The sequence below is a fragment of the Phaenicophaeus curvirostris genome, chromosome 2 (assembly GCF_032191515.1).
Source record: "Phaenicophaeus curvirostris isolate KB17595 chromosome 2, BPBGC_Pcur_1.0, whole genome shotgun sequence".
Lineage (NCBI taxonomy): Eukaryota > Metazoa > Chordata > Aves > Cuculiformes > Cuculidae > Phaenicophaeus > Phaenicophaeus curvirostris.
In genome coordinates this window covers 69665231-69692620 of record NC_091393.1, presented here as the reverse complement: position 1 = coordinate 69692620, position 27390 = coordinate 69665231, and the positions used below count along the sequence as shown (strand labels likewise).

Below are 27390 nucleotides of genomic sequence, written 5' to 3'. Positions count from 1 at the left end.
CTGCTGGGGTTATAAGGACCACACGCTAACAGAAGGACTAGAAGAGCTGAAACAAATGGAGGATGAGAGTCCCTCTACTCTGTATATCTTTTTAGGAATGAGTAGGTTGGGAACTTCCTTGTCATGGAGTTCAGTAATTTGTTGTGGTATTTGGATGATTTTTTGCTCTAATTTGTGCTAACACTTTTGAATCTACCTGTATTTTTGTTGTCCACAAAATACTCCGTGCAGTAGGAATGTGTTCTCTAGCTTCAGTATCCATATTTCCTCAAAATCTCTTTGATTCATTGTATATACACTTTTATATTTAGCTTGCTTGAGTTTAATTTTACTTTTTCTTCTTTCCTTCCCTCTACTTACTGAGGGATACCGTTTTCTCTCTAACATTCTTCCTTATGTTCTCTTTGAGCTGTCCTTACGTCATCTCTTGGGAGATAAGCATTTGGTTTTGGTAATCGTATACTTTTATGCTGAGTCTCTATTAAAATATTTCCAGTATTGTCAGGAAACCAGTATAAAGATTTTTCTTTTTGGTCTTTGAAACATCGTGAACAAGGTTAGACCCAAGGGGCCCATACCCTGCCCTCTCTTCTACTGAGTGGCTTTGTGGAACATCAGCTGTGGGATTCAAATACTCTAGGCAGTTTCAAGCAACTTAAAATACGACACTATCCTTTTTCTGTTAAATCCTAGCATTATTTGCTCCATGCATTTTATCTCCTGTAATACATGAGAGAAGTCCTACAGCAGCAGTCTTCATTTGAAGGACCTGATTCTCTAAGTAGAACTGTCTCCTATGTTTCATGTGACCCTGTTAATATCTAGTATTGCTTTCAGTTTGATCTTTCATGGTTTTCATGCAGGAGTTGCTATACTTCATATCAATATTCTGCCATCCTCACCACCAAATCTTTATCATTTACAGTTTGCATGCCTTTTACAGTGCTAATCTAATTAATTCCTCTTCCTGTCTCTTGGCTTGCAGCCCCACACTCTCATCCCTCGGGCTTTTCTGAGTATGTCTCCAGCTACCTACTTCAGATGGGCTTCTGAAGTAATGGCAGCACTTTCTCCTGCAGCTTAGGGTGAAAGCCTGGAAGAGGTTGACACCAGGTCCATGTTGTCATCATTAGGACACATGCTGCCTGCTGGCCTTGCTTTCCTAGGGATCCCAGTGTGCAGCTGCAAGCAGTCCAGTTATGCAGCCCCTGTCCCGTAAGCTGCTGTCATCTCAGGTGTCTGTGAACTGGTCCATCTCTGTGTCTTCATGTCCTCAAGCTAATTCTATCTGTCCTGTGTACTTTAGAGAAAAAAGGGAAGTCCTACAGACTTGGTTCTCCACCAGTTCAAAATGTCACAAGGGAAGAATGCAGCTATTTTCCTGTCCTCTGCAGACAGTTGCTGATACTTACACTGAACATATGAGGTCATGCTTGTGGTCTAGTCCCTCTGGGACACTAAAATACTGTATGCTGGTCACTTTTATTCACTGTATGTTGCATGTGTCCTTCACCCAGCTAATACGGAGTCATGGCTTCCTTTTATTTTGCTTTCCACATTTTGAATACGCTGTTTGAATGAAAATTAATCTGTATTAAAAAGCTTCTAACTGACAAGGTATTTATTTGTTTCTTCGCTGTATTTCCTCAAAGACAAAGCATTTTTCCTCATGTGCATTTTATTTTTCCTCAGTGCACCATGTGGATTTTTCTGCTTTTGACTTTGGGGCATGTCCATTTGTCCCTTTAAAATGTCTCCATTTTTATGTATGAAGTGTCACAGTGAGCATAACAAAATGCTGAAGCCCTCAAAAATACAGCCAATGGGCTGGTTAGAACAATAGGAAATCAAGTGTGAGACTTTTCAGTCTGCTGCAGTGTCTATTCTATATGCTTGCTTTTATAAAAGAATAGACAGTAAGAGTGCCTTATTCTTTTAAGAAAGTTAGCCCCATCGTAAGAAACAGAAGCTCAGCTTTAGTTGTTAAACTAAGAAAACAAGAAGAAATTCCCAGAGGCTCAATCTGCCTCAACCATCCGCAATCTCCTCTGCCTATCTTTGTATTGTATATCATGAGTTGATACCTGCAGGAGATCTGCCAGAACTAAAATAAAATAAAATTAGGACCAACCTTGGCACCCCAAAATTATGGTTAGCCTTAAAACTCTTAAGAAAAGATACTACTTCCTTTCTACAAATTTATTTGTAAGGGCTTGGAGAATGTATCACGCTGCTTATGTAGTCGGAGAATAAAATATGTTCTTCAAGTAATTAGAGAGTGAGGGAGTGAGTGAGTAACTGAATGAATATATGTGATAAATAAAACAATGAGTGGGCAAGGGCAAGACTGAAATGATGAAATGAGGATGAAGTGGGAGAGCATGAAGGAGAGGGAGGAGGGATGACATGGGGGGAAAGTAGCGGCGAAAATGAAGGGAAAGGGAAGAACGAATCAGATGGAAGAGAAAGGCAGAAACAGAAAACTAATTGATTCAGGAAAAGATCAGAAAAGAATGCTGGCAAAAGCTGAAGCATGGTTTTGGTGGGCTTGGGAAAACATATATGAAAAAATAGAAAAATAATTGAAATTGAGATAGGAATTATATGAAAAAAATAAAAAAGACAAAGGCTGACTTGGCAGGATAATATGACAGTATCAGAAGAAAGAGGTAGGAAAAAATGCTGAGACTTAAATGAGAAGTAGTATTAAAAAGGAGATGGCTGTTATGCTGGCAGACCCAGACTGGTGCTGGCCGTGCCTCTGCTTCCCTTGTATGTCCACAGTCAGGTCAACTAGTGCTTTTGGCTTTTGATAGCTTGGAGATAATACTCTACGGCTGCTCAGACAATCAGTTAATGAAAATGCAGAAAAAAAAATTGATTTTATTATGAAGGTATTATAAAAGTAATACTTGATACATAGTACCTCTAGCCGCTAACTCTAACCCTAAATAATAAATAATGATGCCCTCTGAGGAGATGTGCTCTGTCCTCAGCTCTTTGCCACCCCTGCAGTACACATTCTTACCTTCCAGAACTGAGCTTTCTCCTTCACGAGAAGCAAACCAACAGAACCAAAGTAGAGCTACAGATCTCAGAGAATCACATTTTGGAATTGACTGCAAAAGCATTGTTAGTGCTACTCAGCACATTGAGATGTGACTGTTGCAATACTGATGGTTTTCAAATATATAAATACCAGAATGAAATCATGTTGCTAAGTTAAAAAGAGAGATAGGAATAAATAGTCGGTGCATTTTTATTAGGGATTTAGCCTTGTTCATTCATAGAAGGTTGTGATTCTAATTCCTTATGTGTTAAGATGGAAAATTGTCCCTGAATTCTTTGATATTTCAACTAGGAAGTATATAAACAAATCTAGTGCTTCGTAATGCTAATTCAAATAAAGAAAAGTCTTTGAAGGGGGTTGGGATAAGCAGTATGTGAGTTTACTGATCTTTCTATTATATTTAAAATAGCTTTCTTTTATAGTAAAATTGTATGCAATTATAATTAGGCAAAGAAAGCAAGCCACGATCTAACTTTAGTAATGCTTTTACTGATAGTATTATAGTCTTCCTTTAAGCAGTAATATGCTTTGTCGCCTGAATCAACTGAGTTAGAATATTGCATTTCCCAATCTCCAAAGCAATCGCTTTTATAGCTTTGTCTAGCAAATGAGCAGCCTACTCTTCAACAATGAAGGGCAAAAAAAGATGTGGAAATTTTTTTTCAAATACTCCATCAAACTGTGTCATACATTGGTTATCTTACAGACTACTGAATCATGAGACTCACAAAACAGATTTATACTCAGAAAATTTTGTTTAGAGGAATGATGAGTTCTGCTAAGGGAAAGGAATTGAGTTGATCATCGGTGCTCTCATTATTCAAAGTTTCATTCAAAGTATTCTATGATTATTGATATGAAATATCTTAATACCTTAACTAGCTCAAAAAGAAGCAAATATTTGATTGAAAAATACTGGTATCAGAGTCAAGTCTGTAAAATGAGGATTTACCTCATGTTTGCTGCATCAGGCAGCTAAAGCTTTTAGAAGAGGCATGGAATGTTTTCTGCTTTCAATAAAATTATTAGGGAGAGAGGAGAAGCTGCATGGATCTTTTTAAGTTACACTAAAGTCTTATGCACAGACTCAATTTAATGTATTTTTTTAAAAGATAATCTAAAATGGGAATCCAAATTATTTTTCTCAGACAGCAAGGTTTTCTGTACCAGGCATGGTGCAGAAGTCACGGACTTCAGAGGCCAATCCAGATGGAAAAGTTAGAATTGAAACATGTCTGCTTTGCTGACTTGTTCCCTCTACTGAACTGTAGTGTTGGCTGCTTGTATTTGTAGGGTACTTACTTATCAAACATCTACTGGGTGGCAGCATGTCCCTGCCAAGTAGGTGGTGATATGCATGTGTCTTTGTTAAGAACAGAATAGATGTTTTCCAGTGGAAAAAGCAGAATGTAAAATTCTAAAGTAACAAAAATCTTGAAGTCAAGCACACATCACAGGGCTTAAGACAAAGAAGTAGAATGAAAGGAAAGAGCTATTACAGTGCAAAAAATAAAAACCCATGAGATTAACAAGATTAATTTACTTCAAAAAAATCATGTTGTTATATATTCTACATGAGAGAAAGGGGTATCAGGCTTCAAATCCTACTTCTAAATACTGGGGCTTTTTAACATGGGCTGCACTGCATTTTGTGGTTTTCCTTATGAAATCTTAGTGCTTTATAGCTTTATGGAAGCACTCTGTCTTGTGGGAAAAAAAAATGAGAAAGCCACAAGTTTGCTTTGGAAACTGATTTTCCATCTATGGAAGGACAGAGGCTTGTAGTTGTATGAGTTTCTTCCTTCTTTGTGGTCTAAAATTCTGTGCTTAGGGTAATTAAACATGCCTACATATGATTAATCAACTGAGCTACCTGCTATTCACATGGAAGCTCAAGTAGAGTGTGGCTGTGGTGTATCTTCTCTGTGGGTAAAGAGAATTTCTATCTCTATGCTGCAGCATTTGTTATGGTTTCCCTGCCCTGCAATTAAGTTGGAGCTTTGGCTTTTTGACAGTGAATCAGAAATTATGTGTATCTGAGTGGGTAAGATTATGAAGAAATATTGTCAGCCCTCTCTTTTGTCTCTCCTGTGACACGGAGAGGAAAGTGTTTTGGTTTCGTGTCTGTTTTTTTTTCTGCTAATAAATCAAAAGGACCCATCAGGCAGTACAAAATGCCTTCATGTGGGTAAGAGCCGTGACACTCTTACACTGAGCTCTGCCTACAGCAAGGTACGTAGCTGAGAAATTGGTATTTTGATTGTTTGGACTAGCCACAAAGGCCAACATTTGATATCTTCAAAGCCACTGTAAGGGTATGTTTAGCTAAATGTTACCATGAGAACTAACTAGCTCCCAAGATGTCATTGAAATTAAACAAGCAATTGAAAGAAATTAATTCTGACCTTTCCTTTGTTCTCAAGAATCTGCCATCCGGCATTCAGTGAGCAAATTCTGCATAAATGAGGATCCCCTGATGGGTCTTTTCTGGATCTTCTGTGTCAGGGTGGACCCTTGTATAAGCGTGTGGGAAATGTCAACCCAAGCAAATGCCAGCATTGCCCTCTTATCTGCTTTGTTTGCTCATGGCAAATGATTATGCTGAATAAAAGGCAAACAAGTACTGGAGCTTGCCACTTGGAGTTTTTCAGGCCTGATTTTGAGATGAATGAAGGCTGCCATGACATGGGCTTCCTTTTAAATGGCAGTGCTGGCATAAGTAATCCCTGCATCTTGTTTCACCCAGCTACAAGCTGCTCCTTCCCCAGCTTGTGCTGTGACTTCAGCTGTGTCAGAAAAATTGTTTACTGCCATGCGGTGCCCCAGAACAGTGAATTGTTCTACATTTGAAACAACCATTTTATTTTTATTCATTTTTAATTGGATCGCTTTTCTGGTCCAGTTCATTCCGTGGAACCTGAAAATGCTACTTGGGCACAGATGAGGAGGTGGTGGAGGGGAGATGAAGGGTTGCTGAAAATCAGATCTGTTCATGCCAGTGTTATTTGGTGGGTTGTAGGGTTTTTTTAAATCATGCTAGTTGTAATTCTGTAATACTTTTTTTTCAGTCTGGGAGCTGGGTGTTGTAATGCTCATTTCTCACTATTCTTTTTCTTCCTGCTCTCTCCTGTCCCTACCCTCAGCTCTCAATTCCCTCAGCTGTGTGGATAGAGCAGTTTCTGGGTCTGTGCTGGCTTACAGAAATTGTTTTAATCCACTGAAAGACTGTAAAGCAAAGCAAAAAAGCACTGGTGAATGTAGAGGATAATTTTTCTCCCTGATTGTGCAGGACAGAGCTTGACATGTTACAGTCTGCTGAGAAGGGAAGGGAATCAGTCAAGTAGCTGGCTCTCTGCCTGGAAGAGGGGTCTGGGAAGTCAGCTGACAGAAATGGAGACCTCTCTCATCTCACACCCACAATTCCGCAGGGAGATACTTGACTGCTAGCCCATCTGCTGAGGGAAGCTTGCTCATAGCAGCTTTTCCTCCAAGCTCCAGCCAGGCATGGACACGTGAGCCAGCTGGGGAGTATGCCAGTGGAGATGAATAGTGGCAGCACTCAGGGGGCAGAGAGTGTTTTCTGCCTGTTTTCCCTCAGCCACCCACATCATAGCCCCAAGCCCATGCACCCATCCATTACAATTCCAGTGGCTGCTGCAAGCACCCATGTTCCTCCAGAGATGGACCAGAGAGGGACCACAGAGCTGCGATCAGATTCCTCATCTATGCACTGATTTCCTCAAAATTATCTCTGTGTCAATGACCTCAGATGCTGTAAAAGGCAGCAGTAAGCATTACAGTAATTTTTAATGAAAATTATCTCTACGGAAACAGCCTCATTTTACTACAGGCAGCATTAACTGTGAGGGCTACTGTTGTTTTGAGGATCTGCATGTGTCCACAGTTTGTGGCTGATTGTACATCAGGAGTGAGTGGGAATTTCATTCAGGAAGAAGACACATTTGTCAAGCAGGTAGTTAGACTGTTACAGTTCAAGGCAGACCAAGGTAGTGTGAAGCTAAGTTGTATTGCAAAGGTTTCCTGGGGGTTGCTTGGGCTTGTACTAGAATGTAACTTCTTTGAGTAACTACACTTCCATTTTTTGTGTGTGTGGCAATTGTGAGCTGCTAAAGAAAATGCAGCAAGGTTTTTATTGGACACTTTTTCTTTTTTTTTTTTAATTACTACAGGGCTTATGAATAGCACATAATCCCAGAGTGGCAGGATGCAGTCCTGGTAGTTTTTAAAAGGGAGGTGGTGGGGGAGGGGGTTGTGGAGCAGAGGGCAATGTGAACAAAGCAGCTGATTAAAAGTTATTGCCATCAGAAATTTCCCTCTAAGTCCTTGGGTGTTCTCTCTTTAAAATAAGTCTGAATTATTAATCCTTCTGTGACGAGGCAGTCTTTTAAATTGTATTCCAAATTCAGTATTCCTTAAAGAGCACAGAGATAGTAAATAGTTTAGCTTGTCTTTCAGTCATACAGAGAGGTAGAAAAAATAACTGAGTTGCCAAGTTGTGCATTCCTCTGCTTTTGTACTTGTCCTGGTCTGAGTGCTGCCAGGTCACACTAATGGAGCTCCTGGAACAACTCCAGACTTCTTGTAGTCAGACAAGAAAAAAGTGTGAAAATTCCTGGGGAGATGATCCTCTGCCTGGGTCATCTATGTCTGCCCAGTATGAGGCAGCTGCTCTGCCCCTTGTGAGTAGGCTATAGAAAACTGGATTTTTGTCTCAGTAGAATAAAGATGATTCTTTATTCATGGGTGTACTTTGTGCTAAGACTTGTAATTGAAAGCAAATAATTAAAACTAAAGTATCTATTGCAAAATGTAGGGAAGGAGAAATTCACTTTACATGTCTATTTGTACACATCCATATTTCCTAGTTTGGGACCTAGGGGTAATAAAGGATCTTTTGTTCATTATTCTGAATTAGCACATGATAATTGCATCTGTACTGCTCTCAAAACTCAGTTTAGTTGCAAGAGTACAGCAAGTCAATGACACAATGGCAAATGCCGTGCATGCTGCCTTCCATCCACGTGGTAGCCTTGCAGAGTGGCCATACAGGCTGTTCAAGCACCAGCTGTGCTTAAGTGTGCATACATATGCTTGTGAGCTCTAGGGATCATGGTATGGACCAGTTTAGTCTACTCTTGACTCTTCTTGAGGCCACCCTCCAAAAAGTATAGGCCAAAACATGTATATTTGTATGCGAGGTCACTGTTGATAGTGGGGTGAAACAAAGAGGCAACGTCTCACATTCTCAGACTTTTTTTATAGGTCTCATTACTTGAGGTATTTGCTTGGGAGTACACAGAATTAGGAGAGGAAAAATAAAAACATCGCAACAGGTATGGACATGGTGATAAGGACAGTGAAGGGATGGGAAGAATGAGGTAAACAGAGGAAGGCAACTGTTCCTACTGTGGCCCACTTGGTGGTGACATGGGTAGTGGTGACTGAAAGATACACAGTGGATTGGATTTGGTGCAGGAGCATTTTTCAGGTTCAAACTGCAAATATACAAGAGATCTGTAAGTAGTGTTGCTTTCACTGGCCAAACTCACAGCATACACTAGTGCTTCCTTGCATCCTGCTCTGCCTTCTTCTCCTACAACCTCCTTGCTTCCCTATCCTCTCAACAGCTCTATACAGCTCCTGCCACCCCAGTGTTCTCTCCCCTTCCATTGCCTCCTGTGCCGTTGCAGCCTGTGCTTGTCAAACTGTTTTCCCAAAATGGGGAGGGAGAGGCATTCAAAAGCTCCTGATCATCTCTGCCTTTACAACTCTCCTGTTCCTAGCAGGGGGTGGTGGAACCCATCCTGGCTTCATGACCCCTTCTCCCAGGGCTCCGCATAATGCATAGTCCCAGCACTTGCCATCAGATTGTGTATGTCCATTTCGGTACACCCCCTTTCTGTTGCAGCATACTTTCCTACTGTATGGCTCTCCTCTCAGTTCTTAAATCTTTCCCATTTCCTATTTTTCTTTCCTTCTGGTTTTAAAAACACTATAGTGAAAGTAAAAAAGTTGTGAAGACAGAAGGCCAGTTTTAGTCCTGGTACAAGCAAATGCAGCTTCTGTTTCTTGGGCGTTATGTTTGCTAACTCCAGAATGAGTTTAGCCTGTAACTGGCAGTGTTAAAAGCTGTTGCAGGCAGATTTTGCATGTTTGCTTTTAAGACAGCTGTGATAATAGCAGTATAAACAGTTGTTCTTTTTGGTTGTTCTTTACAAAAAAAGTTTACTGTATCCACCAGAGAGGTGATTTTGCTCAGTGATGTTGCCTCTGTACCACGAAAACCTGGAAATATCTTAGACTGCTCACAGGCTTTGGATCCAAAGCCTCCTGGTACACCTGCAGACTGTTTCAAAAATATGGGTCTGGAAGCCAAGTGGCAGCCCTGTGAGTCCTGGCCTTCTGCCATCTCCCATGAAGAAGTATCCCGGTTTGCATAGGTACCTGGTTGCCTTGCTTGAGCAGCAGGAAGATCCACAGCCAGCATATGCTGCAACACAGCTATGCCAAGAGGTGCTTCTTGATGATGTGCAGTTTTTTGTAATAGAGCATAGATATGTAGAGTCTCCTGCTAACTGCTTGGAGTGTTTTCACTCAAATGTGTACAAAATGTGTACCTTTTCTATGAAAAGGTCCTAGGCTTAAGATCCCTTTCTTGAAGTCAAGCTTGCCCTGTGACCTGCATGACGTCATTAGTGGAGTACCTGGGAGCAGGCAGCTAGACCAAATTGGATGTTGCAAGCCTAGGAATGCTAAATGGCACTTGCTTGAGACTGCCTTCTTCTTTGGGATTCCTTTGGGAACTGAATTTCTTTGGGAAATTAATGAAAATCCAGTCTTGTTGCAATGCTGCTTTTGTCTTCTGTATTCTTCCTCCATTATGAGACAGAGCAAGAGCCTGAGCCGAAGTCTGACACCTCTCAGGGGCTGTTTTTCCATCAGATGGGGAAGGTCCAGGCTCTCAATGGCAGAGTCCCCTCTGTGCATTCCAGACTGCGTCAGTCATCTCCCTTTAATGAGTGCAAAAAATGCCCCACCTAGAAGAGAAAGTACTCAGAGAAATGTCTGTTACTTAAAGCGTGCTTTGATCCCTACAGTGGTCTGTTGTTTTCCTGCAGCAAGAGGGCAATTGGCCCAGCCTTCACAATGCACAGTTTAATGGCACAGGCAAATCCACTTGAATGTGTAAGTGACAGCACTGGTTTACTCTAAGGTCTCACTCTACAGTTTAATCTTCAGTGGAGCAAAATTGTTAGATTTATGTTTTCAATGGTCTGACATCTACGTTAGCAATCAAGTCTACAAATTGTGAGTTGTGCTTTGAACTTAGTAGACCCACAGCTTTGGGTAATTGAGACTACAGTGTGATACCGAGTTCTGTTACAGCTTCACATATTGATCAGTCCAATTTAATTTCCACATTGGACCTGCACCACACTAGGGGTGATGGATTATATGGAAGGCCTGATAAGCCTATTTTAACAAAACATCTCAAGGGCTTCTAGAACAGAGGCAATTGTCAATACTGATGCATGTTACCTTTCATCAAAAGTTAAGGGCTTATTAATAGGCTGCACAGTAGCTGCTGCTTGCAACATGTGACTTTTAAAAATCAACTTGGAGGTACAGTTTCCTCAGCCTTATGAGCTGGCTGAAAGAAAATAAGTTGAGTTCCAGGTTTTGATTTTAATGGTTTGCATGACAGCAGTATCTCCTGCACTGCTACAGTCAATGTTTAAATAATTGAAGCCTGGATTATACTTTAGAATGGTAGTCTCATCTCACTGCTTATGCCCATGTCTAAACTGCCCACAGATCCTGACATCTCACAACGTTTGAATTTTATGTCAGGTTACTGATGATATCTGCTACTTTAACATTAGTATTAGTGGTTAAATAGGCTCCAATTGTAACTTTGGCAATCAGTGTTTTTGTTCAGCATTGGATATTTCAAAAATGTTTTTAAACTGGAAGTCATGGTGCTGGTGATCTCGTGAGTGTTTAATGGGAGATGACTGGTCCCCTAACTACCCTTCAGGCTGCTGCTTACTGTCACTTCTCTTCCCTGGTTACTGTCATGTCTGACATATGAAGACAAGTGAGTTACTTTAAATTACCCTCAGCAATGTTTAATTCAGATTTATCACCTGATCTTACAAACACTGGAGCACTGAAAGAACAATAATGATATGAGAAATCCCCCTAAATTCACCTAATAATAAGTATATCCCAGATTTAGTCCTGCAAGCATCCTGAGGGGGGCAATTCAGACATCCCTGCTGACGTGATGGAGTCAATGTGCTTTTACTCAACAAGTAGTTTCTTTGATTTCAGTGGCCTGTAATCCTTTTTAAAATTGTGCAATTCAGAATGGTGGGTTGAATGTCACAGATTAGCAGGACTAAAAGCAGTTTCAGCATACTGTAGGCCTTTGCTTATTTCCTCACTCCTTAATTCTCCTCTCCTGATTCTCTTGTTGGGCTCTGTTCCACGTGACAGCACATCATAGGCTACCTGCTCAAACCATTGCACAGGTCAAAGGAGCAGAGTCTGCTTCACAGGAAAGGGTTGTTATTTGGTTTGTATTTTGAAGGTCGTTATTCTAATGCAGAGCCGGTTTGAATTACAAAGTAGGCCTTCAAAAATAAGCGGTTTTTAGGAACATACACTACTGGAAAAAATAGCAACTATTTGGTTCTAAAATGGAAGAAAATTATGTTGAACAGGACAAATGATGTAAATGTTCCCTATATGTTCTTTTCTCGAATATATGTTAATAAAGGTCTTAAACAATGGGACAGTAACACTGTTTATCATTGATTTTAAATCTTGACAGTAAGTTTAGTTACATCCTTCACTAGTTTTGAAAGCTGAGGACATGAAACGTGAACTTGTTTCTTTCTTTTAATAATGTGAATTACAGTCTTTTAAACAGTGCTATTTATTATTTTATCTTTAAATCACTAGGTGCTGAAGTGTTGTATATGAACATGTCAGCATATAATGAAGGTCGGCTTCAGTCATCTTTCTGGATTGTTGATAAACAGCATGTGTACATTGGAAGTGCCAGCCTAGACTGGAGATCATTGGGACAGGTAATTTACATGGAAAAATAATCATATAACTTTGAAGGTATAAAGAGGGGGAAACAAGTAATGTTTTGAGGCTAGACAGTGAAGTCTTATAGTTTTCTTTTTCTGATATTTTACTTGCAGAAGTGCTAGCATCAAAAACTGTGCTAGCATGGTTTTGATGACTCTTCTGTGTTGACAAATGTGTATTACTGTAAATTTTACTTCTTTTCATTAGAATAACTATCCTCAGTAGTTATGCTTTCAGTTAAATTTGAAAACTATGACTGCCATTTTTGATTTCTGCAATAATTTCATTGTTTCAAGATTGTAAGTTCTAGTTTACTTAAAAAAATAAAAGTGAGCAAACTGGTTGGAAAAAGGAATGGAAGCTCCTTGGTATTGTATGCATGACCCAGTCCTTCTCATCTGCCATTTAAATAAGGAAAAGCAAAATCTGGAAATATAACCCATGCATCCATTTGGAAGTATGATGAAATACCCACCATCTCTGGGGATGGAGAGATTTATGGGTACATAAAGTTAAATAGTATAAGGTCATTGAAGGCTGTACGTATCAAGAGATAATTCCATCTTTTGTTTCCTTATAAACAAGAGAGCTGAAGGATGTACATTAGGGCCTCTAATAACAAGCAGTGCTGAGGACTCTGCCGTCCATGACAATTTTGAAGAAGCAGTATAGAAATAATGTATTTACCACTGCTGATCAAAGTAACAGAATATGTACGATAGAATTGAGGGTATGTTAGAAAAGCCAAATACATGATGTGAGTAAGGTAGATTTCTAATTTTTATATCTTATTCTATCCAAAGTACCAGAAGGGTATTGGTAAGTTGAAATAAAACACCTACATCCTTCTCAGGTAAAGTACAAATCCTGTTCTGTAGGCTGTGAATCCATACCAACCTAATAATTCATCAGTAAAGCATCTTATTTGTCTTCTTGTAGATATCTGTAGTGTTTTTTCTTTTCCCAGCCATTTCAGAATTATTAAGGCTGTAAGTTCATTTTTGCTACATACAGCTGACTGCGTGAGCTGGTGTTGGTCATATTTAGGGAATGGAATCTGTGCTTCTAGGTTTCAGTAATTCAAATGCACAACAGGGAGCTAAAGAAAAGCAATCCTAGGTACTTACTACTTGCAGTAAGAAAGTTTACTTTCTAAACATGAGCAGAATCTCAGAAACACATGAAAAATGTTGAACATAGGTTTTAGTGATTTTGTAAAGAAGGTGTATATTGGTTGTGTTGAAATTTTTAAGGTTTGTTTTGGGCAAAGAGGTTGAAGGTCTGCATAGAAACAAGCCGAATATTTTAGTAAAGAAAGAGTGAAGTAGATACATTATTGCTGTTCCTATGTGTATTCATTTATCTATAAGGTAACTTTTTGAATATTTATAAAGGAATCTGGAAAATTTAGGAAAGAGGATGTTGTTAGCAAACCAGCGGAAGTCTTGGCCAAGAGGATTATGTATTCTTAGTCAATGTAAAAATATAGTTTGGGCTTTTGGCCAGTACATACATTGTACGTGCCTCATGAGCTGAACTGTTTGTATGTCATAAACAAAATAGGTCTCCACAGAACTACTTAGATTATAAATAGTTTATGCAGTGTTTTAATTTTGAAGCCTCTTCTAACTGGAGTTTTGAGTACCAGTGGAAATAATAAATACGAAGAGAAGAACCACATCTACCACACAGATTAGTTGAAAATGTTTTAATGATTGTGTTTATGACCTTCATCACACATGCTAAAATTCCTTGCGGGTTTGTTCTTCTCACAATGAAGTAAATCTTAACTCCTGTTAGCATACCTACATTAAACTCTGAGTTATTTGTAGCCTAGTATTTCAACTGTGATTCCTCACTGTTAATTTTATCATTCCCCTTTCAGCATGCATTTGGAGACATTTTTCATCTTACTGTCGTATAGTAGTATATTTTTATATAGAGAGATAAGATGAAGCCCAGAAGAATATTTGTACAGAGAAAAAAAAAATCATCGTTGCAGTTAAAGAGAATCTGCTTTCACTAAGTTGAGAAATGTATGTTGCAGTTTCAGAAGAGTCTAAGGAAATTAGGTACTTGGCTCCTGTTGACATCAGATATGAATATCCAATTCCCTTACCCCAGAGTTGCAGGTTAATAAGTCATGGCAACTGTCAAAGAGATCTGATACACAGTCCTAAAATAATAATCTGTCTTGACCCTTTATTTTCACGTAAGAGACCAAGTAAGCACAGAACTCTGTCTGAACTCTGATGACTCAGTGTCCAAAAGGAGACTGGTTATGAGTGGCATTCCGCAGGGGTCGGTACTGGGACCAGTGTTGTTTAACATCTTTGTCTGAGACATGGACAGTGGGATTGAGGACACCCTCAGCAAGTTTGCCAACAACACCAAGCTGTGTGGCACAGTCGACGTGTTGGAAGGATGTCTTCCAGAGGGACCTTGAGAAAAGCTTGAGAGGTGTGCCTGTACAAGCCTCATAACGTCTAACAAGGCCAAGTGCAAAGTCCTGCACCTGGCCTGGGGCAAACCCAAGCACAAATACAGGCTGGGTGGAGAATAGGTTGAGAGTAACCCTAAAGAGAAAGTCTTAAGGGTGTTGATGGATGAGATGCTCAACGTGAGCTGGCAATGTGCACATTCAGCCCAGAAAGCCAACTGTATCATGGGCTGCATCAAAAGAAGCATGGCCAGCAGGTGAAACAGGACAAGAAGGAATGGCCTCAAGCTCCACCAGGGGAGGTTCAGGCTCGACATAAGGAAAAAATTCTTCACTGAAAGGGTCATTAGGCAATGGAACAGTCTGCCCAGGGAGGTGGTTGACTCGCCTTCCCTGGAGGTGTTTAAAGTGCAGGTGGATGAGGTACTGAGGGGCATGGTTTACAGACTGGTGGGAATGGTTGGACTCGATGATCTGGTGGGTCTCTTCCAACCTGGTGATTCTATGATTCTGCCCCTCTGCTCTGCTCTCAAGAGATCTAACCTGCAGTATTGCATTCAGTTCCGGAGTCCTCAGCACAGGAAAGACATAGATCTTTTAGAGTGAGTCCAGAGAGGAGCCACAAAGATGATCAGAGGGCTGGAGCACCTCCCATTGGAGGGCAGGCTGGCATAGTTGAGCTTGTTTAGCGAAAAGGGGAGAAGGTCCAGGGAGATCTTATAGCAGCCTTCCAGTACTTCAAGGGGGTCTACAGGAAAGCTGGGGGGGGGCGATTTTTATCAGGGAGTGCAGTGATAAGACATGGGGTAGTTTTTTAATCTGAAAGAGGGAAGATTTAGGTTAGACATTGGGAAGAATTTTTTACTCTGAGTACGGTGAGGCACTGGAATGAGTTGCCCAGAGAAGTTGTGAATGTCCCATCTCTGGAGGTGTTCAAGGTCAGTCTGGATGAAGCTTTGAGCAACCTGATCTAGTGGAAGGTGGCCCTGCCCGTTGCAGGGTAATTGTAACTGTATGATCTTTAAGGTCCCTTCCAACTTAAACCATTTTATGCTTCTGTGTTTTTATTCTGAGTGCTTTTCTTGTGGAAAATGCTTTGTACACACATAGGACCTAATCTTAAACCCAACAGCGAGCTGAGCTCTCACTGGGGAAACACATCTTGCACAGGTTCTCATTCCAGATTAGCTGCAAATGAGGGATTGGGTCCACTCCACTCTGCTTAAATGAGTAAGGACTGAGTTTTAACTGGGACATAGTGGAGCAGACAGTGCCAGACCTGTCCAGATCCATGGCTGTGCCCTTGCACTTATGCTGCCTGCAGTAGCAGCATAAGGCTTCTGTAGTTTTGCAGTGGAAGGCGGGGAATTCACTGTTGGTGTCAGTGCACATTTCTTGTTACATCCTGGTTTACCTGCAGGGAAAGGACCATGAAAAGGCAGACTGGGCTCTTGATTAGTCACATATGGTCTCTTTAAAAGCTCATTCTGCTTTTAGAGTAGCAGTACTATGGTTATTGAAACAGCAGACCACTTCAATTAGTATTGCTAGACCTTGACAGCAAACCGCAGAATAAAGTAGGCCTCTGCTGTTCTAGAAACATATGGTACTTTGGTCTATCAAGCACAGTGGTTGTCATCTCACTCAATCAAAACATCTAGTACGAGTCGGTCACCCTGTAGTTAACAGTGTTGTTATTCAGCAGCACGGTTACAGTGTAAATTAGGTGAGTGCATCTAGTTTTGCATCTAATGATATCTAAAATGCAAGGTAAAGCTTAATATTTTATGGTTGGCATGTTTTTTCACTTACCTTCCCTTGTATTTTCTATGTGCATGTTTATTACTTCCTCTCTATTGAACCTTTCCATGCATTCAGGTCTATTCACTGCGTGATTCGCCAGGAGCACCTGCCTGCCTCACTGGTGTGGCAGTTGCCCTAGAGATGCAGCAGGTGGCTACAGTATTTCAGTCTGGACTGTAGACCTTCCTACCTTCTGCTTGCTAGGGCCCTGAAGATATAGAAATGCTTCTGTGATATAGCAGCACAGAACATTTAACATATAGCAGCTCAGCATACTAGAGAATATTTATGCAAGGTTGCTGTAGTAGATATAACTGGATTTTACTGTTATTTTCTTCCTTTAAGGGGTGGGGGGGGGAATAAAAAAACCAACTCTGTTAGCATCATTCTTCTCTTGGGGGCCTGAGTCTAAAGCTGAAATAATGATTTATGTTTTAACAACTCCTCAGAAGACAACATCAGGACTTACGCATCCGAAGGTGTCGGCTCCATTTTTACAGTCGTGGAGAATTCTTCTCTACATTTATAAACTGGACAATGGAGATCAGTCTCATATGAAGCTTACTGAGTTTTGTTGCCATTTTCTTGACTTGCCAGCACTGATAAGAAGCAATACTAGTATTTTCTTTAAAAGTAAATTTTCTGTCTCATAGAGAAATTTTTGTAATGCTTATATTACTTGGGGAATGACCTTTATAGTCACAGATACTGTTGTGCCTTTACTGTCAAATTTTTTATATTTGCCAGAGTCTCATCTTAGAAATTATGGGCAAAGCTGACAGCACAGTCTATTACTGAGTTTGATCATTACTTTTCAAATAAAACTGTTTCACGTAGGTTGCAAGTTTTCCAAAATTCTAATAATTTTGGCTGAAATTATCTATGCCAGCTATTTGCTTGGTCTAGAAACAAACCCCACAGGCAAAAGAAAAATTTACCTTTGATATCCTAAAAAAAATTTACAAAAATTAAAGATTTTTTTTCATTCATAGTGAAATATTTTGATCTTTTCTTGAACAGGTCTAGATTTTGTTTCAGGGATGCAATATATGGCAAATATTGCCCAATTACGTAGAATGATAGAAGGCTTAAACCATTTTAAAAAAAAAACAGCCAGGGATTTTACCACATTCTTAGACAGATACCACTGTATTAGATATAATAAGCTGTATAAAATTTTATCAGTGAAATCATCTTTCTATGAATCTGGTTTCTTTCTGGTACATTTCTGTAAACCGATAAAATAGTGCAAAACTGTATAACAAGTCATTCAGGTTTACCAGCTTTATGAGATACTTCTGGAGAGAGGATCTGTTGTTCTTCATGGTGTTATTCTGCCTTCAAGATATGTTTTAGGGGAGTGTGCTAGAGGACGAAAATTAAGATAAAATTTTAAATCGCACTTCAAACTTTTTCTTTCATATAGGAGATCTGTGTGGTCAGCTGTACAGCTTCCAACTTCTACTTCACTGACGTGCATTTAGTAATGGATGCAGTTGATAATGTATTTTCCCAGAATTCCCAGGCTGTCACCTACTGAGAAGTTAGTTGTAACCATTGAACACTCCAAGGAATATGTGTAGGCCATAGCCATGCAACCTACTGAAATATGTATTTAAGATAACAACATATTGAAGTCTATTTTTATTCAGCAAAATGCATGCATCTGTGTTAAAATGTTTGGCTGAAAAAGGATTCACGCAAACATGCCTAAAATTACATATTCGTACATATGCGAATTAATTTTTGCCTGTGATTTGAGGTGCCTATACTGCTGTATTCTGTTTTCTTGTTCCTTGACCAGATAGCTTACTAATGTACTTAAAATAAGTTGGTTACATAAAAATAATATTAATGCAGAGCAAGATCTAGCAAAAAGTCTCATCTATTTCTTTTGGGTTTTGACTTACTCCAATAGTTCCAGCAAAGCTTAAAAATGCATTTGTCCCCTTAATTTTGTTAAGGAGTGTGAGGTTTGTAGTACAGATAGAACCTTTTGTTAGCACAAGAAACACTTCTGGAGGTCCTCATGCTAACCACAGTTTTGGAAAAATTTTATCCACGCATGAATAATTGAATCCAGTGGGAAAAACAACTGTAATGGATTAGCCGAACCACTTCAGAAGAGTACCTTTATGTGCAAGAAGTAATTTTCCAATGGATGATTCTATTACTGAGAACTATTGAAACAAGTAAAATTTAATTGATTGTCTTCACTGGAAGTGGAATCAGGTTAATATTAAGTACACTAGTAGGCAAAAAATAAAAAGCTTAAATTATGAATACCAGCAGGTAGGAGGTAGCTGGGTTTATATATGAGTGTTAACATCCAAATTTGAACATTCAAGGTCTCAAGCAGAAGCCTGCTGCTTGCTCCCTGTAAATGTCTAGACTTCTCCGCTTACTGAAGAGACGTGACACAGAAGTACCACTGTGGGTACTTGTTCATCTTTTTTGTCTGTGACATCTTAAAAGCATTATCTCAAAAAGTTGCACTTAAATTTTGGCTCGGCAAAATGTAGAGGATGTAGATGTAGAGGAAAAATTCCTGAGCAGACCCATGATTTTCTCTTTTCGTTAGTTAGCTGTGTAAAAACTGCTAGCAGAGGATTTTTTTTTTCCTAATAAATCCTGGATTTCTGTATTTCTCGAACTACATCATGATGGTCTCATTTGTTCCCCATTTCCCACAAATCTTGCTATAGCAGAGCCACGTCTCTAAACTGATCACTGAGACAGGATCTGCACATTTGAAATTTCTGTTAATGAGAATTGCATCCTATTTTACAGAAAAGCACAGAGCAAAAAACACTCTCTATTCAGTCATTTTTAAAAAACTTTTATCTAAATGAGTCTCTTAAAGTTATGTGTTGGCGCATCTGGTCCTTTTGAGATAAGATACTTTGTCTCACAGTTAGTGGATTACATCTTTTTAATCAAGCAAAAGTTATTTTGAGAGTTTCCATTTGATTTAGTGTTGTTCTAGTATGAACTACGGTTATGACACTAATGTGCACTTTAGACAGTTGCAAATCCTTGCCTTCATCTTCTAATAAATTGCTTAATTGTCTTACTGCCCCAGTGGTGTTCACTGTCATATCACTGTTAGTAAATTGAGCGCAGTCTCAAGTGTCCTATAACATGAAACAAGACTCTTTCAAATTCATCATCCCACAAGGTTAAATTAAGCTCAGATAGGTAAAGGTTGAGCTGAAAGTATAGTATTCTATCTGAATTTGTTTTTCTGAGTTATAACACATCTTTTATACAACAGAGAATGTCTGCTTCTAAAAATTTGTGATACATTGTTAACCATGTGATCCAATTCTTAAAATATTCTTGCTGCTAATTTCATTGGTTATAATGGTGTTATTTTCAGAACTATCTAATGTTAAAAAATTAACATGAAACTGCAACCCAGATTTTCAAGCATAGGTGAAAGACACCAGATGTGAAGAAAACAGGCCTGAGTAGATATTGAAGTATTCAAAATTAAATACTCTTTCTGTTTTATTTCTTTCAGTGTAGAAAGTTAGTTGGATTGTCAGAGGTCTTGTGATGATCTTAACAACTTGTCCTTCAAAAGACACACTGATAACGTATTTATTATTTTCCCTTTTGGCTAGTGACCAAAATCTAAAGCAGTTTGCCGACTGTTACCTGTCTCCAAAACAGCAGCTTTTCTTTCTTCTTTCTTCTTTCCTCTTTCCTCTTTCTTTGGTGGTGCTTGGAGCCTGGGGGAGATATGTTGCTCTTGGAAATGAGCAGAACTTGGAGTTTTCCTTCAACATGGTGTAAAGTTTGAATTTTTGAAAGTCTGATGTGACAAATGTTTTATGCTTTAACTGAAGCAGGCCACTTTGTTACATCCAGAAAATCAGGACAATCAGTATTTTCCATTTGGCTTAATCTGCTTAAAATTTATTGTCTGGCTATCCAGTATTTACAAGTGAAGCAAATGAGCTGTTTGCCTCTTGCTAGCATTGCTGTGCACTGCTAACAGAGGGCTGGTTAAAGCCAGACTGGAACGGGGATAATGTGGCTGCTATGCTCATGTTCTGCCTGTGTTTCTGTTAGTGTCTGGTAGTGCTCTGAGTTCCTCCTTACTCCTGCATGTTTTTGGGTTTGTGATCTAGTGATTGGGAACAGCGTAGGGCTGTATGTTCACAAAGAATTCTTGTGCTTCCCCACTTGGCTAGTTTCTCTAGATGCAGAGCTTGATTGCTGCCTCTTAGGTGCTAGAAAGCTGTTCTCATTCATATTACTTCTCCCACTGTTTTTCTCTATTACATGAATCATCCACATCATGTCTAAGAGAGGACAAAATACAGCTTGCTGTTTATTTTTGTTTCATTTCTGTCAACTGTAAGAGTATGCTCATTACTCTGTTTGACCTCTGAAATTAGTGATATGTTTTTCAGTTGCTGTGGAAGTCTGTAGAATAGGCTTACCTAGTGTTGGAGTAATCAATAATAAACTATAAATCAATAAATCATAAACCTAAAGAGCTAAATGATTAAATATCCACTTCAAACAGATAAGACTTAGTAGCCTAGGAGTTAAGCTATTGAAATTTGCAGAAACTTTTTGGAAGGATTTCCCAGATATTGCAGCACAAATAGTGCACCAGGCAGGTGTCTTGCCTTTAAAAAAAAATATACAAAAAAGACATTGGACACAGTGATGAGAATGGTTTCCAGGCACACCTCTATAAGGCCTGTCTGCAGTGATTAGTAGTGCAGAAGGGCTTGATTTGAACTTATAGATCATGCAATTGGTTGCACCTAGAAGTCTAAATCCCATAGTTTCATTTGTGTTGTGTTGACTAAGAAATCCTGAAACAGTGACACAGGCTGAGGTGCTGTACTTGGATGGTTTTATGGTTTCTTCACCAGAGCTAGCTTGCAGACAGCCTGCACAAAGTAGGAGTGGCAGACTTTGACCTTTTTGCACCTATCTGTCCTCAAGTCCAAGCCAGATTGCACTATGTCGGAGCTGACTCATGGGGAAATCTGGAGTTGAGTAGCTACAGGAAGGGGTAGGCATACCTGTAGAGTCATGGCTCTTAAAAGCAGTGTGGCCTTATCCATTTACAGAAACAGTTAGGTTGGAAAAGACCTTTAAGATCATCGAGCCAAACCGTTAATCATTTTGATTGTCCTATGTATTGATACAGGTCAAACACTCTGATCCAGGGGTTCCAGCATCTGGATCAACAGAATCTTAAGAAAACCAATAAACTTACATGGATGGTTGTAAATCTACCACTTTCCAAAAAAATGTGATTTATGTTGTGCTGAAAGAGAACATGCTCATTAAACCCCAGCTGAATCTCTGAGGGGGACCTAATGCACCACAGTCTATTCTGTCATCTCCCACAAGAACTTGCTGCAGCTAATCTTGATCAGTGATGTTAATGAATGGATACAGATTCCTCTCAGGGGGATTTAGCTGTTAGCATACCCCATCAGATCAGTCTTGTTCAACTAAACAATTAAAATAACAACATTAAAATAATCATGAAAATGTACTCCCAGTATCTGGTTCCACCCACATGCACACACTTTGATATTGCACAGGCCATAGTTCCCTTCTAGATAAATATCCTCATTCAGAAATGCTGGGATTCCAAAAGGTTCCCAAATGCAGCTACCTGGTTACCTCCAGCTTTAACAGTGGAATCCTTTCACGGTAAACTGGAAAAAGACACACAGTAAATTAGGCTGAAGTATAGTGCCATAAATCTCCCTGATTCAGGACAAGGAGGGACAGTCATTTTAGTCATTCTACAAAAAGAATAATGGTTCGGCAGTTCAGTATAAAATCTCGTCTTTTATACCCATAAGTCATCAAGCTGAACAAAACAGATCCTGACAAAGCATTCCTTCCTTATGAATGTGGAGAATTAATGGTGTCACTGAACCTTTTCAGACTTTGATATTGTCGTCATAAGTATGAAGGCCTAGTTTGGAAGTCATCATGTAGTCACCTTTCTTAACTTTGTTAAGTGAATAGCAGTCACCAAAACTGAAATTGCTGACGTTTGCATGGAACTGCTCAGTGGCAAACTATTAATTGTTGCTTGAGAGAGATGCATTGGGCAGGCAGGGCATGCAAAGAGAAATGTGACATATATCTTCAGAAAATTGCAGAAGTCATGAGGATTGGGTCATTGTCATTGAAATTGTGAGTCTGCTAGTCGGTCAGACTTTTTTAATCAATATAATCACTTATTGGGCTTTTCTTTCAAATGTAATAGCACGGTACATTTCTGTGATTGAGATTTCTGTGATTTTGTATGTAGATCTGCTGCATAGGTATAGAATCTACATATACATACACCATGAATATATACTACAGTTTCATGATATATGTTTTACTTGTTAAGGTAATAAATTGATAGCAATTTCTGTCATCTTGTGATTTCCATTTTATTACCTTCAACTCCGTATGTGTCATAACAAAGAGCTCAGTTTAAACAGAAATTGTGAGAAAAAAAAATCTGAGATTGGAGAGAACATTGACCTGATGCAATAAACAAAGTAATATTCCTCTTTCTCATGATGATCTAGCCATAGCATGCATTATTACTATTTGTTCATGTAATGGCAGCTAGTGGACACCTCAGCTGGATCCACTGCTTTGCCAGATGACCCAAATGAACTCTACCTGTACGTGCAACACAGTGCTTTATCAGAAAGAGGGAATTAAGGAGGCATGAATCAACGTGTTCCCAGTTTTACTGTTAGGGTCACAAATATGATGTATTAATGTAATTCCAAGTTTTCTTCCTAGGACAAAATACCAGGACCACATCTTTACAGGAGACATTTCTTCCATGTTGAAGCAGCCAGAAGCCCCACAACTAAGTTGGCTACTCAGAAGAATAGGGTGAAGAGCAAGTATGGATTTCTGAAACAGCTTTTCATATAGGCTAGCCATTGTTCTGGGGCTGCCTGAACACTGTTACACTTGATTACTTTATCTATCTAAACCGGTTGGATTCCTAGCTTACCTCAAGCCCCTGTACAATGAATTTAATCAAGGTTCAGTCAAAAATTAATTAGACCCTTTGGCCCTCTGCTTATATCAAGAGAAAAGGATTCTAATGCTGATCAGGTAGTCTGGCAAGGCTCAACAGTTAGAGTAATAATTCATATGCAATGTCATTGTCCCAGTTGGAGTCCACAGCACACCTGCCACCAATCCCTATTTAGTTTGCAAAAGGAAAACCCACTGTGTGTGTCAGTAATGTTATAAATAATACATCCAATTAGTCAACTATGTGCTGTTCATTTCCCTGAAGTCCACAAATCTGAAAGCTCCCAAAAATCTATGCATTCTGAGAGAAATGCTTGGGCATAAATATTGCCTTTATTCTGAGATCAGTCCTTTGCACTCTCCTGTCTGTGTTACACAGCAGAAGACATACAGAGGCTGCCCCTTGCAGCATCACATAGGATGAGAACAAATACTAAGAGCTCCTGCTGTGATTTCCAGCTGCGTATGGAGAACGCAAGATAAGGGCTGAGAGGACAGGCTCCAGTGCAGGAAAGATGGGAAGAAGCAGCAGAATGCATGAGTGTGTGCATGTGGTAAAGGAGGGTCCAGGCCTTTCCAGAAGCTAGCAGTATATTTCGCTTCACCTTTTAATATTTTTTTATGGTTCCACTGAGGTAGTGAATTGTTTAATGTATGATGCCACTATCAAAATATGATGCAGCTTGCCTGCAGGGAAATGGAGACCAGCCCAACATGGTCCTTTTCTTCCCAGCCTGCACTTTTCTTTGATATAAGGAACAAAATCTGTAGTTCAAAAGAGAAACAGAATCAAATTAGGATTCACATTAATTAGGTTTCCTGCAATATAACAAGAAATAAATCAAACGTGATCCTGGAAAAATGGTTTCTTGCAGTTGCAAGTTTGCTTTTCCCCTAGAGAGACACTTGTGCTTGCTTTGAGGGGGTAATGAAACTGTAAACTGAAAAGTCATTTGAAAAATGATAAATTAGGCTGTGATTATGCCAAGTGATATTAATTATGCTGATAGTCTAAATAGCAAGGAATTTTTAACTGATGCAGTTCTGCCTTCTGGCTTGCTTTGACAAGGAGCGAGCCTGTGTCAGGCTCAGTTTATTTGTGAGCTTCATCAACAGCACTAAGAAAATACAAACTTGTACTCTTAGTGCTATGTTAGGTTCAACATGAACATCGTCACAGAGTGGCCCATGGTTTAAACACATTGTATTGTTTGTACAAACAGGTTTCTTTTTTGCTGAGTGTTCCGTATCAATAGAGCAGATGGCTGAAAAAGAAAAGTCATGATGGGGCTGTGTTCTGTTGTGACAGAGTACTTTATCAGTTCCAGTGGGGTACAGCCAGGCCGCTTATGTCCCTTCCTTTCTTTTAGTGAGAGCATGTCATGGCTCTATAGTGACATTCAGTGCCAATGCTGGGTGTACTCCCTGTCGAATGCATCACTTCTTCTTGGTCACATGCGCAGATTTATTTCCAGCACAGTGACTTGAATGATGATTTTCCATTTTCAGTGATAGGATTGAGTTCTTAGCTTAGGTTGAGACTGCATTCTCATGTCAAGTGGAAGGGACTTTTTTCTAGTTCAGTAGAGATTCTGTCTGCCAATTATTTTCAAATCACTTAAAACCAAGATGATAGAAAATCAACCTTTGGCCTTAGACAACAGCAATATGAAATCCACAAAAGAGATATCCATGTGAAAAAGTCACACAGTGTTCACTGGAGAATGGTTAAATCTAGGAATTTGAAATACTTTTTATTCAATAAAAGTGTATAGAAAACAGGAACAATAGTTCCATTGTAACAGTTAATCTCAAAATTTTATCAGTTTGAATTTTTTACGTAATCCTAAAAAGCAGTTTGGAGTTTTCAAAATAATAGGGTATACAGGTAAGAACATTTATTCTGGATAATTACTGGCATGCAAAGGTGCTTTTAGTTTTGCGTCTATTCCCCCTCAGATACTTTAAGCTAGACAGTTTTACAAAATTCCTCAGAACAGAGTGCATTACCATTTGTATTAATCTTCTCTACTAGTATTTCCCAACAGTAGCATAGGTCTCATGTCCTTAGCAACATGGAAGGAAAAAGTGGAACTCGGAGCAGAAGCAGTACTGTGCTGAATTTGGGGTTCACCGAATTACTTTTAGCATAACAAAGCTTTGAAGCCTCTGTATTGTAAAACTAGGCAAGCATGGAGGGAGGATTTTGGCTCAGGGGTATCTTGCAATTTCTAGTGAACTGTTAGGTGAGGTACTTGGGTTTGTACCTGCAAAGGTTTTGTAAGAAAAGAGCCAGGCAGTGTTGAAGCCTAATTTAGCCTCTTCAGCATCAGGCTGCATTTTTGGTTTGCATGAAAATAATGGCTCTCTGAATGGGGTCTGTTACCCTTACTGAATTTGTGATGACCATTACTCCTGTAATTCTGATATATCAAAGTCTGCTACAATAGGCACATCCAACAATACTACACAAAGAAATACTTTTAACTTTCTCAAATTTCTTTCTCTCTCTCTTTGTTGGTGGTGGTCACTCCCATCAGAATGCCCTTCCCTTCCTGCACTGCCACCACAGGCTTCCACTCCACTGTACCCTGTGCTTAACAAGGGACCAGCACGTATCTGCTTAGCAGGTTTTGGTGAGAGGTAAAGAGTAGCTGCACAGAAGATGATGCTTTGTATCATTGGAAAATATTGGCTGAACATTAAATGCTATCAGATGAAAACTTAAGGGAGGTTTGCAGTAGGGATCAGGTAAGACTGATAACTAAGTTGAAAAGGAACCACATGTTTGGAGTACAGGCTAAGCAATGAGAGCACATTCTATTAAAACAAAATGAGTTTGCCATTGTGGTTGGCTTTAAGGTTGAAATTAATATACTGTATATTATTTTTTCTTTAGAAGCTATTGAAAGTCTTAGGTGTTTTTAGGCCATGGTATTTGTTCTATCAGTACTGCATTTTGTTACGCCATTACTCTACCCTCTTGTAATGCTAGTTTTCCATAGTCATTCATTTGGAAATTGGTCATTAAAAAGAACACAGGCTTGAAGGGATAGTTAAAAAAGTTTTCAAACATAGTCAAATTGCAGATGCACAAACAGTCCTTTAGATAAAAAGTCTACTTAGTAAATGCAGAGTGCAATAGATCACCTGTGGTTAATCCAGAGTTTCTCTAGCACAGGCAATGGATGCCTGGCACCTGCTGGTGGCCAGAGCTTTTGGGGAAATGGCAGTTAATGCCTCTAGAGAGCTGCCTGTCATTTCTAGGATCAGGCTTGAGTATGAGCGATTAGTAATATTTTTTTTCTTTAGAAGAAATTATTGAGGAGTTTCTACAGGCCTTATGAGGAACGTCTGAGAGAGCTGGGGTTGTTTAGCCTGGAGATGAGGGGGCTGAGGGGAGACCTCATTGCTCTCTATAACTACCTCAAAGCAGGTTGTAGAGAGGAGGGTGCTGGCCTCTTCTTCCAAGTGACAGGGGACAGGACAAGAGGAAATGGCCTCAGGCTCCGCCGAGGAGGTTTAGGATGGACATCAGAAAAAAATTTTTCACCTAAAGGGTCATTGGGCACTGGCAGAGGCTGCCCAGGGAGGTGGTTGAGTCACCTTCCCTGGAGGTGTTTAAGGGACGGGTGGATGAGGCACTGAAGGGCATGGTTTAGTGTTGCTAGGAATAGTTGGACTCGATGATCCGGTGGGTCTCTTCCAACCTGGTTATTCTATGATTCTATGATTAAAGCCTCCTGCTACATTTGTCATAATTCAGATATTGCAAGCTGTGAACCAGATTGTGCCACTCTTATGTAGGTCAAATAGTACCTTACCTACGCAGTGGGGTTGTCTCTTAGAGCACAGTTCAAGGTAAATATAAAATGCACTGTCTAGTCTGCACAGTGCAGGCTAAGGACATATC

General features: G+C 39.6%; 1 protein-coding gene across 3 annotated transcripts in view; it reads left to right on the top strand.

The window, feature by feature from the left end:
* PLD5 (phospholipase D family member 5) overlaps nucleotides 1-27390 on the top strand; it is a 170411-nt gene that overhangs the window by 126667 nt on the left and 16354 nt on the right. For all 3 annotated transcript variants that reach the window (XM_069852416.1, XM_069852418.1, XM_069852419.1), the window contains one exon: nucleotides 12059-12186. In XM_069852416.1, the coding sequence (XP_069708517.1) occupies nucleotides 12059-12186 (128 nt within the window). The remainder of the gene's footprint in view (nucleotides 1-12058; nucleotides 12187-27390) is intronic.